Raw genomic sequence first — 13,132 nt, 5'->3', positions numbered from 1 at the left:
CAAGAGAACAATTGTCTCGTTGTTTGGGAAACTTCTAAAGGTGAAAGGTGCTGGATTGGAAATTGGAATCCTGTCCTGCAAGATTGATTTCCCATGGTTATCTGCAGTTTCAGCACAGTTTTGATGCAGGAGATGAGAAAGAATCCCAATTTACCGTACTGACTTCTTCTTTCACCATTAGAGGCACCAATGATTTTTAAAAGGTTTGACATTGAGTTTTGAAATGGACTGCTCGAGCAGTTGTACAGGATGGCATTGTGCTTGATTTGCTAAGGGAGAGCTTTGGCTTAATTAATACAAAACAGCAGACACCCACGCACAATCTGCTATTATTGATGTGCCCCTGTGTGGAAGCTGCAGTTTTAACACCCAGTGTCTCAGAGACCAGGGAAAGGCACAATTGCTACCAGATAAGCCAAATGTAGCAATGGAGGGATTGCCCTGTCTTGATGTGAGCCTTTAGGGGCAGAATGTAGCAGGTACGACCTATGATTTTCTTCCCGTACATTTTCATGATCACACATCGTTTTTTTTCAATAGTCCTGTCATCTCCAAAACAAAATGCTCGCGCGTGTCTCAGCTGTTTCAGTGTTTCATGCCTGCATTCTTGTACTTCAACAACAACTTGCATTCACATAGCAACTCCTAGGTGGGTAAGCATCCCCGGGCACTTGACAGCGAGGTTATCGACTCTTAGCCATGCACCAAATGCATGCTTGGGCAAATAAAAGAGAGGAGTAGATTTTACAGAGTATAATGAAGGAGAGAAAGACAGAGACACGCAAATATTTATGTAGGGATTTCCAGAACATTGAACCCCTTTTAGAAATATGGCTAGCAGTAATTGAGTAATGAAACGTGTGATTGGGAAGATTTTGTATCCTTAGAGGCAATGTTTACGTGAGGGGAAAAGGAATATATTGTTGGGAGGGTGTGCTATTTGCCTCTGAATTGAGGCTGGGCATATGAAAGTTTGTACAATGTTGAGGAAGTGCTGTCCTGTCATCCGTGTCATCTTTTGAACCAACTGTGAGACTTTAGCAATTGCTCCTGTAGCATTAGCAACTCTCATGACACCACTGGAAGAAAGCTCTATCCTTGCCATTTGTCCACTGTTCCCACTTTTCCCATTCATGTGATTCAAACTTTCATTTATATAACGTTAGGGTAAAAGCCACTGTAGCCTGACAAGACCATTAGAGAGAGAGAGATGACTGATTGTACTTTAACCTGAGGGTCACCACATCTCACATGGGGGACGAGGTTGAGAAGGAAATCCTTCAATGGTAACCTCAGCCAGTACAGGAATTGAACCTATGTTTACTCTGCGTTGAACACCAGCCATCCAGCGACCTGAACTGATTGACCTCTTTCATTTATGAGATGCCTGTGGGACAGGAACGTTTAACACGTGTTGCTAACTTCACGTGTCACACGGTCATGCTCTATGATAAGTTAGAACTGCACAGCAAGAGGCCATTCAGCTTATTTTGTCCATGCCAGATGAATAAATGAGCTGCCCTTCTAATCCAATACAGTAGCACCTGCGCTATAGCCTTTTTAAAAAAAAATAAATTCATGCAATGAGGGTGTCACTGGCTAGACCAGCATTTTTTGCACATCACTAATTCCTCAGAGGGTAGTTAAGAGCCAGCCATGTTGCTGTGCGTCTGGAGTCACAAGTAGGCCAGTAAGGATGGGAGTGTCCTTTCCTAAAGGACATGATTTGGAGATGCCAGTGTTGGAATGGGGTGTACAAAGTTAAAAATCACACAACATTAGGTTGTGAGACTTTTAACTTCCTGAAGGACATTAGTGAATGAGTTGTTTTTTTTTCCTGATAATTGGCTATGAATAGATCTTTTTAAAAACTGAATTCAAATTCCATCATCTGCCATGGCAGGTTTTGAACCCGGGTTCCCAGGACATGAGATAAGGTTCTGGATTAATACCACTAGGTCATTGCCTCCTTGTAGATCATGTGGTCGTTAAGGTCTCAACGCTTCAGGTGCTGATCCAGGTTTCTTTCACATGAATTGAGGGCTTCTGTCTCAACCACCAAACTGGGCCATGATTTCCAGGCACCCACAACCTTATAGAGGAAAGGATTTTCCTCATGTTCCCTCTAATCCTTCTACCAAACCAACTTTAACCTGTGCCCCGGTAAATTACCTCTCTGCCCAGACAAGCCCGAGTTCCCTGTCCCATCTTCTCTAACCCCCTTTGTTATTTTGTACATCTTGATTAGATCAACCCTCAGCCTCCTTGTTGTAACAAAAATAACCTTGCTCTGAACAATCTCCCCTCGTAGCTGTACACAAAACTACTTCTGTAGCCTAGCCAGTGAATGTATAGTTCCAGCACCACGTTCCTGCCTATGTTCAATACCTCACCCGGTGAAAGAAAGCATCCCATCTGCCTTCTCCAACTCTTTTTATTGACATGCAGTACCATCTTTAGGGATGTAAACTTCAAGGCCTCTCTACTTCCTCTACCCTCTCAATCTCCTCCAGTTTGTTGTGTGTTCACTTGCTTTGTTTGCCCTTCTGAAATCTACAATCCCTCACTTCTCTGAATCTTATTCATCATTTTTTCAGCCAAATCATTGATCCGTTCCTGCATTGATAGCCACCCACTTCAAAATCAATTGTGCAGCCATTAATGTGTGTCGTCTGCATACTTCTTGTCATAGACCTCAGTGGCCCTAATGTGGAATCGGCCATTTTGGTGAGATGCAGGAGGGCAATTGGTCCACCAGAGATCAGTGTGTCCGGTATTCAGGAGACTAGAGCAGAAGTTAGGGGGCAGCATGTTGGCTCAGTGGTTAGCACTGCTGCCTCACAGTGCCAGGGACCTGGGTTCGATTCCAGCCTCAGGCAACTGTCGGCGTGGAGTTTGCACATTCTCCCCGTGTCTGTGTGGGTTTCCTCTCTCAATCTAAAGATACGCAGGTTAGATGAATTGGCCAAGCTAAGTTGCCCATTGTGTTCAGGGATGTGTAGGCTAGGTGCATCATTCATGGGGATGTAGAGTAATAGGGTAGGGGAATGAGTTTGCGTGGGTTACTCTTTGGAGGGTTGGTGTGGACTTGGACCAAATGGCCTGTTTCCACACTGTAGGGACTCCATGATTCTATGAAAATGGAGGAGAGAGACAAATAAGCCAGAAGATTACTGGGGGAAGGAGTTCAGCTAACTCTACAGCACCGAGGAATGTTCACTGTGGCTGGTCCTTTTGTGCTTCAGATAGATTTCCTCCCACTTCTCTGAACCTAACAGTAACGGCATAACCTTCTGTTCAAGGTGTAGGAATACTTGGACGAGGAATCAAATGGGGGTTGTCAGCCACACCAGGAAAGCTGTCACTGAGCTCGTCCATCTCACCTCAGCTTCTGGTACTCACTGACTTCCTTTTCTCTGTCTTTCTTCCCCCCCCGCAGGGCAGCATCTGAAGTTCCCCGTGGTGGCCTTATGGTTGACGATCGGTCTCTCAATTTGTCTGCTGGGGCTGCTGGCCGCCCTGGGATACGTGTGCAGACGGAAGATCCGGCAAAACTGTGAGGAGAACAAAGCGGGTATGTTCAGTGCTCGGGCGCCCTGTCCCTCTAACCATTCCCCCCCCACCCCCCACCACCACCGAAAACATTGTAGCATTTCCCAGGATGTCCTGGGAAGCAGACTGACCTCTTGACCTCCTTTGCACCACTAGCGCCGACATTAGTCAGCTGAAAGGCCAAGACAAAGGTCACAGCATAAACCCCAGACTAGCTACATGTCTCTGCTCTTTCCCAGTGATCGGGAGCCACTCAAGTCTTGGAGAGTCTGTCTGTCAGAGAATTCATGTGACTCCTTCCTCTCTTTCTCTGATGAGAAGCCGCGTGCTTGAACAAGATTGAGTGCGTAATTGCACCTTCGATGGGGGAATGGGGGATATGTTCAGGAAATGGAACCTTTCTAGGTTTCGCCAGAGAGTCAAGGCTGCCCAAAATTTTGAGTTTAAACCGAGGGCCAGTTTCTGCAGCAAGTTCTTTCTGACTACGTTAAGATAAAGGCCGTGCTTGACCAATCTTGCAGTTGTTCACATCTGTGAATGTATTTAGAATTAGCTCCATAACAGCACCACAGAAAATGACAGCATCACAGATTGTAAATTGTAAGGGATGTGGCGAACCAGCCACGATGTGGTCAAAATGACAAAGTATTTGCAGCAGAGAAACCGGTCGTTCAGGAGGTCTTTTGGTGCAGTGGGCAGTGTTCCTGCCTCCGAGCTAGAAGCTCTGGCTTCAGGACCTACTTCTGGACTTGAAGGCCAAGGAGGGTGTGTTCATAACAAAACCTCAACAGATGGATTAACATGCTGGTGAATCCTTTCAGGGTGATAAGGCTGGGAGGGAGACTCCTAGTCAGCCATGTTCTGCTGATGGACTGGTGACCTGTTTCAGGAAAAAAGTAGCCACAGAAATGGACATTAGCTCATGCTAGCACCAGTACGTCATTTCTCAAGTAAGGAGACCAAAATGTCATGTAGTACTCTCGGTGTGACCTCACCAGCACCCGTTACAGCTGCAACCTAACCTCTCTGCTTTTAAACTTAATCCCTTTAGCAATGAAGGACAGAATTCCATTTGCCTTCCTAATTACCTGTTACACCTGCAGACCAACCGTCTGTGATCCATGCACAAGGACACCCAGGTCCCTCTGCACAGCAGCACGCTGCAACTTATTACCATACAAATGATAGTCCTTTTTACTGTTACTCCTCACCAAAATGGATGTCTTCACATTTATTAGCATTGTATTCCAGCTGCAAGATCTATGCCCACTCACTTAACTATCTATGTCCCTTTGCAAGGTTTCACTGTCCTCTGCACACTTTGCTCAGATTAGTCTCATGTGCAAACTTTGACACACCACACGTGGTCCCCAACTCCAAATCATCTGTGTAAATAGTGAACAATTGTGGCCCCAACACTGATCCCTGAGGCACTCCACTAGTCACTGATTGCCGACCAGAATAGCACTCATTAATGCCCACTCTTTGCTTCCTGTTCGTTAACAAATCCTCTACCCATGCTAATGCATTACCCATAATGCCTTGCATCTTTATCTTATATAGCAGCCTTTTGTGCGACACCTTGTTGAAGGCCTTTTGGAGGTTAGGTTGTAGCTGTAACGGGTGCTGGTGAGTACTGCATGAGTACACCACATCTACTGGATCCCCATTGTTCACCGTGCTCTTGATGTCTTCATAGAATGCCAAAAAATTTGTTAAGCATGATCTGCCCTTCACTAACCCATGCTGCATCTGCCCAGTGGGACAATTTCTATCTAAATATTTTGCTATTTCTTCCTTGATAACATTTTCCCCACGACAGAAGTTAAGTAAGCCTGTCTATAATTCCCCATCTTTTGTCTACCTCCCTTTTTAAACAGTGGCATGACACTTGCAGTTGTTTATCTTCTCATAGACTCTTCGCTACCTATCCCCCAATCTCTCTGAAAAACCCACGACAAAACACACCTCTTAAGACTACAGCATCGCACACTTCGCTCAAAGGGTAGTGACCCTGTGGAATTGTCTATCCACAGAAGGTTGTGGAGGCCAAGTCACTGAATATATTCAGGCAAGAGATACATTTTTAGGTTTTAAGTGCCATGAAGGGTTATGTGGAGAAAGCGGAAATGCAGTATTGAGGTAGAGAATCAGCCAGGATCATGTTGAATGACAGAACAGACATGAAGGGCCAAATGGCGTACTCCTGCTCCTAGTATCTGTGCTTTTCAGAGTGATGCAATGTGGGTCCATGTACTAAGAACTTATGGCAAATACAATTCAAGAATACTATTGATGATATTCCGGTGAAGATTGCAGAATCGGTGGGATAATTGGTCTGACTCTTCATTCCCTGACACTCCAGCTCAGAGTAGGTAAAATTTCCTGCAACAAATTAATCATTGTATCTGCTGTATCACACTCTAGAGTGAATCTGTACAGCAGAATCCTGCGTGATTAGCTTTTTAATTTGTGTTTTTTGCTGAATTAACTATGTTCCACCTTTTGACTAGTTTATACAGAGCGTTCTAATCAATTTTCTAACTGATCCAGAAAGACGACAATGGCATCAACAGATTTTCACAGTTGCCTTTATGTTGAAGAGACTCACTGGATAAATCTATTTGTGCGGGTGATGTTCAGGGGTGCATTAGTACAATTGCTGGAATACCAATTGAGATGTCCTCCCCACACTCCTGGAACCAGGTGGTATAAGCCTATTTGCTCTGCATGCCCTCTGACCTAGATTAAAGTGGTGCTGGAAAAGCACAGCAGGACTGGCAGCATCTGAGGAGTAGGAAAATTGACATTTTGGGCAAAAGCCCTTCATCAGGAATAGAGGCAGGGTGCCTGCAGAGTGGAGATATAAATGAGAGGGGGGCGTGGGGGTGAGGGTGGGGAGAAAGTAGCAGAGAGTACAATAGGTAAATGGGGGTGGGGATAAAGGTGATAGGTCAGAGAGGAGGGTGGGGGAAGGTAGCAAAGCGTACAATGGGTGAATGGGGGGGTGGGGATGAAGGTGATAGGTCAGAGAGGAGGGTGGGGGAAGGTAGCAAAGCGTACAATGGGTGAATGGGGGAGGGTGGGGATGTAGGTGATAGGTCAGAGAGGAGGGTGGAGTGGATAAGTGGGAAGGAAGAATTCTCCTTCCCCCACTTCACCCCAGCTCCAGCCTTCCAGCTCAGCACTGCCCTCATGACCTGTCCTACCTGCCTACCTTCCTTTCCACCTATCCACTCCACCCTCCCTCTCTGACCTATCATCTCCATCCCCAGCACCATTCACCTATTGTACTCTCTGCTACTTTCTCTCCACTCCCACCCCCCTCTCATCTATCTCTCCACTCTGCAGACACCCTGCCTGTATTCCTGATGAAGGGCTTTTGCCTGAAACATCGATTTTCCTGCTCCTCAGATGCTGCCTGAGCTGCTGTGCTTTTCCAGCACCACTTTAATCTAGACTCTGGTTTCCAGCATCTGCAGATCTTGTTTTTAACTATGCACTCTGACCTCTCAATCGTGCGCATTAAGAACTTGGGCTCAGCTTTACACCTGACAGATGGGTACCCCTGCCCTTTCCCTCATGGGGGGGGGGCACCCCACATTTCCCTTCTTGGCACACAGCAGGCACCCTCCCAGTGCCAAGTACCCAGTGTGAAGCCCAGCCTGTATAGGTCATGGTGCTCAACACAAGAAACCATTGCCACACAGTCGACAACGATACTAAACAGACCAAGCAGTGGCGCACTCGGGCTGTCACTGGGCTAGAAATCCGGAACCTCGGGTCTGTGTTCTGAAGAACAGGGTTCGAATCCCACCATGGTACGTGGTGAAATTTGAATTCAATAAAAATCAGGATTCAGTAGTTCATCACAATGGTGATGTTTGATTGTTATCTAAACAATTATCCAGTTCACTAATGTCCTTTAAGGAAGGAATTCTGTCATGCTGATTTGCTCTGGCATACATGTGAGTCCGGCCTCAGACCAATGTAGTTTACTCTCAACTGCTGTCTGGATGACTCGGGATGGGCAATAAATGCTGGTCCGTGAATGATGCCTACATTCAATGAATGAATCAAAATAAATAGTGGGAGTCCTGCTTCGATCCTTCAGACTGAGAAAAGAAATGCATGACGGTGAAAAGGAACAGCTAGATCCAACTCTAGCAGTAGCCCTACTTTCACATCCACCCACTATGATAGTATCTGCCGGTCACAGATAGACACTGATCAGTGACCAGGGGACCGCAACCTTCGTAATCTCTTTGTCCGTTAATAAATTCCAAGAGAGAGCATCCTTCTGACAGATAAGGGAGTTATAGGCTAGGGGAGCAGGCTGAAAAGTGGAGTTGAGTCTGTAACAAGATCAATCATGACAGCATCAGGGAATGAAGACCATTTATCCCACTGATTCTGAAATCTTCATCGGAATATCATCAATAGTACTCTTGAATTGTATTTGCCATAAGTTCTTAGCTCTTCCTTTATTGCTATAACAAATTTATTATAATATTTGATGCTTGGCTCCAACCTTTTGACAATCTAGGGTTTGCTGACATTGAATGTTTGCCTTTTCCTTGCTTCCAATCCTTGGGATATGTAATGACAGAAGCAAACATCCATGACTTACACAAAACCTCAGTAGTTAGCACAGGATCTACCGCTCTGAATGGAGAACCTGGAGCCGTCTCTACCAGGGAGGCAAAACTCAAGAAATCCACAAAACTCTGAAGAGTCATCAAGGCTGCTTTAATTTGGAAAAGAACTATAACGCATGCCTGCTGATTTCACAGATGCGCAGCCAGAGATATGTTTGTAAATCGAAAATGATGCTGATAAATGCACACTGAAGTAAATAGTCCTCATGATGAGTGTATGAGATTGGGATTTATAGCTTTTAGGAAAGTAAAAATATCCATAGGCAAACTAAACGATTGCATTTAGCAACTGCCTGCTGTGCAGTCAATACTTACTAACATATTGTCTTGACTAACATAAGCAAACCTTTAAGAAAGACATTAGATGTTTGTACTGAGTTGCTCCTTTTTCAGTTCCCTAACTCGTTATTCAAACAAGATACAGTTGTAGGAACAAGAAAACACTCCATTATCTTTCTCTCTGTAGATAAACAGGATTCAAGCAAAATTACCTTTACTTCCATTCTGCACGTTCACAGTGTGCCCAATCAACTTCATGTTACTGTTAACGGACCAGACCAAACCCTCAAAGTATATTAAGAAGATAGTCTAGAGCTGAACCTTTTCATGTTTTAAAGTTGAATGTAAGGTGTTGTACTCGAAATGCAATTCAATAGGTCAAGTGACCAGATTTGAAACAAAACACACTTTATTCATCCACTATAGTTCAAATACAACAAAAGAGAAACATACAGAAAAGAATTGGCTTAGCTGTAACTCTATCAAAATGCTAAACCAAATAAGCGATGCAGTAACTATTATTAATTAATTGTTCCAATATATTAACATCCTGTAAAAATGCCTTTGGCAAAAGGCAAATTTGGAAAAACAGATTATCTCACATGTAACTCCAGCAGCAGGAAGACAACGCCCAGCTTTTAGCTGTAACCGTGAGAGGGAAAAACCGCTTCCACGTCTAGCTTCAAGACCCCAGCAACTGCTCCTGAAAACCTAAAAAGCGAAAAATTGTGGTTCTGTGGGAGCTTAACCACACCCATTCAGGCTGCTTCTATTGTTCCAACTTTTAAAAAAACCTCAAGGTCTCATAGACTGTTTACTCTAGTGGCTCTGCGTAGACAGCTTTGTGTATCTGCCTTAAAACTTTTCTTCAAAGTAAAACAGGACAAAATATACCTCTTATAGTTATAGAATCATCACATTATATTCAGAGCATCTTAGGAATAACAGGACTTAAAGGTTTTAAGATCAGCAAGGAAGTGTGCAGTTTTTGTTTCCTCCTTTATACTTTCCGAATAAGAGGTATGTCTCTCTCAGGGTTTTTAGTCTGTGAATTTATCCGCCCTAATTTATTCCAGACAGTGTTAGATTCTTGACAGATAAGGGAGTTGTAGGCCAGAGGAGCAGGCTGAAAAGTGGGGTTGAGTCTGTAACTAGATCAACTGTGACTTTGTTAATTGGCCTAATGCTTTTCCTAAATCTGATTTTTAAGGATATGTGGCCAAGGGGAATGGAAGGGGCAGCAAATGTCTGCTCACAAGTCCCGACTGGGGAGTGGAGGGCAATTAATCGGGTATGGGATGGGGACCCGACAGTATTCTTTCATTCAGCTCAATTAAGTCCAAGATAGGACAGCTAGTGAACAGACCTTCTGCCCTGATGTCAATCGAGTGAAATTCTAATTGAATGTACAACCTGCCTACTCTGTACTTCCTGTTGTGCTCCCTAGGCATAGGCCAATATCTTCAGCAGAATGGCATCCCCAGTGGCCCACACTTGGAAGTGTGTGCCCACTCTGAAGTCCATTTTTGGGGTCATTGTCTCCACTCATAGCACCAATAAGCATCAAAACAGGTGGAGCTGGAACATAAGAACGGAAGAACTCTGAGCAAGAGTAGGCCATCTGGCCCCTCGAGCCTGCTCTGCCCATTCAATAAGATCATGGCTGATCTTTTTGTGGACTCAGGTCCACTGACCCGCCTGTTCACCATCACCCTTACTTCCTTCACTGTTTAAAAATCCATCTATCATTGCCTTAAAAACGGAGTAGCATCAACTGCTTGACTGGGAAGGAAAGCTCAGATCTTATAAATACAAACGCCTCGTCTTTCTGTGTCATTTGTGTGGTTCAATTTAACTAATTGAATAACTTTTTGCTGAGACCAATTTTTATTTATAGATTTGATATACAAGTGAATAATTTATTGCAGACACACATGCATAATGTATAGTTGAGAAGAAACCAATCCTTTGAAGAGCCCACAGAGTTTTTTTTATTTCCTCGGATTTTGGGGCTAAACCAAAAATAAAATGATCAAAAACTCCACATCAAAGAGCTTATCAAATAAAAGTGGAAGTGGAATTGGAACAGCTCCCAAGAATATACTCGTAAACTCTTGCGTACAAGAGATAATGCACTGATTGAAGCTGAGTAATGATTGTAAAGTCAGGAAGCTTTATATCTTTACTTCCTGAACTACCCACAGACCAATATAAACTTCAAACAAAAGATCTGAAACAAAAACAGAAATCGCTGAAGGAACTCAGCAGGTCTGGCAGCATCTGTGGGCAGAAAGCAGAGTTAACGTTTTGAGTCCAGGACTACTCTTCATCAGAGCTGTTAGTAACTGGAAAAATCTGGTGCTTATGTCAGGAGAGAGGGAGAGAGGTGGGTGGACAGGTGGACATAGATCCCAGAGCGACAGAGATATGAAAGGGATAGGTAACCAAGGAGATAAGGTCAGGACAGAAGGAAACAAAAACTGAAGAACAGGGGCTGCTGGAAATCAGAAATTGAAATAAAAACACAGCAGGTCTGGCAGCATCTATGTAGTAAAAGCAGAGTTAATGTTTCGGGTTCAGTGACTTTTCTTCAGAATTAAAAGTCAGAATTAAAAATTACAATCTTGGCATTTAGTGATTAAATAAGCTATTATTCTGTTAACATTTCCAATAGAGTTAAGTTGTTCCAATTTCTTTATTTTGTTATATTTTAACTGTAATGTATGAATAAAACACATTTTGCTGCAAATCTGGTAGTTTGACCAATTGAATTATATCTGGAATGCAACGCCTGGCATTAGCCATTAAAATAAGCAAAATGTAGAGACTAGGCTACCTAATATATTTTGAGGTGGTTTGGTCTGGTCCATAATGATAGGCTTGCTGGATTGTATTATTCCCTCCTATTCATAACACCTCATGCACACAGAAGGTATGATGTAACCTCGCTTCATGGCAAAGGTCCTATCTCAAGTCTCAGCCAAATTTGGTTAAAGTTGAAAGATCAATGTGCCACCTCCCAGTCTGTGGTGCTGTGTATCAACTCACTCTTTGCCTCCTCTCTCTCACCTAACTACACTGCTAATTTTCCACAAGGAACCTAATATTTATTTTACCAATCTTTTAATACACTTGTAACTTGGATAGAAATTGGAGTAACTGAGAGACAATGAATATACACAAATGTAAATCTAAGGAAATGTTACTTAAAGGTGGAAAACCCACTGAATAATTTAAAATATAAGCAATTAAAATATCACAAAAGAAAGAAGAAATTGGAATAACTTAACTCTATTGGAAACATTAACAGAATAATAGATTATTTAACCATTAAACACTAACTGTTCCAATATTGTAAACACCTCCTTGGCAAAAGACAAATTCAGTAAAATAGATTGCCTTACAGGAAATTCTCCAGTCCAAGAGGGAAAAAAAAGTGTGTGGTGCTGGAAAAGCACAGCAGGTCAGGCAGCATCCGAGGAGCAGAAGAATCAAAACGTTGATTCTCCTGCTCCATGGATGCTGCCTGACCTGTGCTTTTCCAACGCCACACTTTCAACTCTGATCTCCAGCATCTGCAGTCCTCACTTTCTCCAAGTGGTAAAACATCAATAGAAACGTGTGTGTGTGTGTGTGTGTGTGTGTGTGTGTGTGTGATTGAGAGAGAGACAGAAGAGTAGGGAGAGGTGCGCTGCAGCTTCCATCTAGCTTCAAGACTCCAGCAAATGCTACTAAAAGACTAAAACTAAAAATCCTGGTTCTGTGAGAGTTGGCCACACCCATTCAGGCTGCTTCTATTGATTCCACTGTAAAAAAGGTTAAGCCATTCAGCCCATCAAGTCTGCTCTGCCATTCAATCATGGCTGTTAAGAAGAGATTATAAAAGCAGATACAATAACAATGTTTAAGAGGCAACTTGACAGATACAGGAATGAACAGGGAATTGAGGGATACGGCTGCATAGAGTCAAAAGTTTTTAAGTTTCGAAAGGCACCAAGTGTCAGCGCAGGCTCGATGGGCTGAAGGACCTGTTCATTGCTGTTGTATTTTTTTTCCCTTCCTTGGGAGGGCGGAACCAGGACATGAGGGATTTGAGTATGAAGATGGGAACTTAAAGTTCATGCAGGCAGGTTACTGAGAGCTGGGCTGGTGGGTGAATAGGGTGCATGATCACAGCTTGACCTGCTGAAAAGTGAGAGGAATGGTGGAGCCAACCTGTGATACACAGGAAAAAGGTGTGGCATGGTGGCTCAGTGGTTAGCACTGCTGCCTCATACTGGTAGGGACCTGGGTTCGAATCCAGCCTCTGGCAGGTGTCTGTGTGGAGCTTGTACATTCTCCCCGTGTCGTGTGGGTTTCTTTCGGGTGCTCCGGTTTATCCCACAGTCCAAAAAAGATGTGCAGGTCAGGGTGAATTGACCATGCTAAATTGCCCATAGTGTTGAGCAATATGTAGGTTAGATGCATTAGTCAGGGGTTAGGGGAGAGGAATGGTTCTGGACGGGTTACTCTCCAGAGGGGCGCTGTGGGCTTGTTGGACCAAATGGCCAGTTTTCACACTGTAGGGTATTCTACATCGTCTAGGTGGGAAGGTGCGCTAGCATTTCTGAGATGGTCATTGACTCTCCATCAAGCTTCCTGCT

The 13,132-nt window shown here is 43.8% G+C and overlaps 1 protein-coding gene across 8 annotated transcripts in view; it reads left to right on the top strand.

Moving 5' to 3' along the window:
* cd276 (CD276 molecule) overlaps positions 1 to 13,132 on the top strand; it is a 350,663-nt gene that overhangs the window by 245,224 nt on the left and 92,307 nt on the right. For 7 of the 8 annotated variants that reach the window (XM_072553074.1, XM_072553068.1, XM_072553071.1 and 4 more), the window contains one exon: positions 3,440 to 3,574. The exons of the other annotated variant lie outside the window; for it this stretch is intronic. In XM_072553074.1, coding sequence (XP_072409175.1) covers positions 3,440 to 3,574 — 135 coding nt within the window. The remainder of the gene's footprint in view (positions 1 to 3,439; positions 3,575 to 13,132) is intronic. 8 annotated transcript variants of the gene reach the window in all.

This window comes from Chiloscyllium punctatum, chromosome 33 (genome assembly GCF_047496795.1).
Source record: "Chiloscyllium punctatum isolate Juve2018m chromosome 33, sChiPun1.3, whole genome shotgun sequence".
In the NCBI taxonomy this organism is placed as follows: domain Eukaryota; kingdom Metazoa; phylum Chordata; class Chondrichthyes; order Orectolobiformes; family Hemiscylliidae; genus Chiloscyllium; species Chiloscyllium punctatum.
This window is presented reverse-complemented; position numbering and strand designations above follow the sequence as displayed.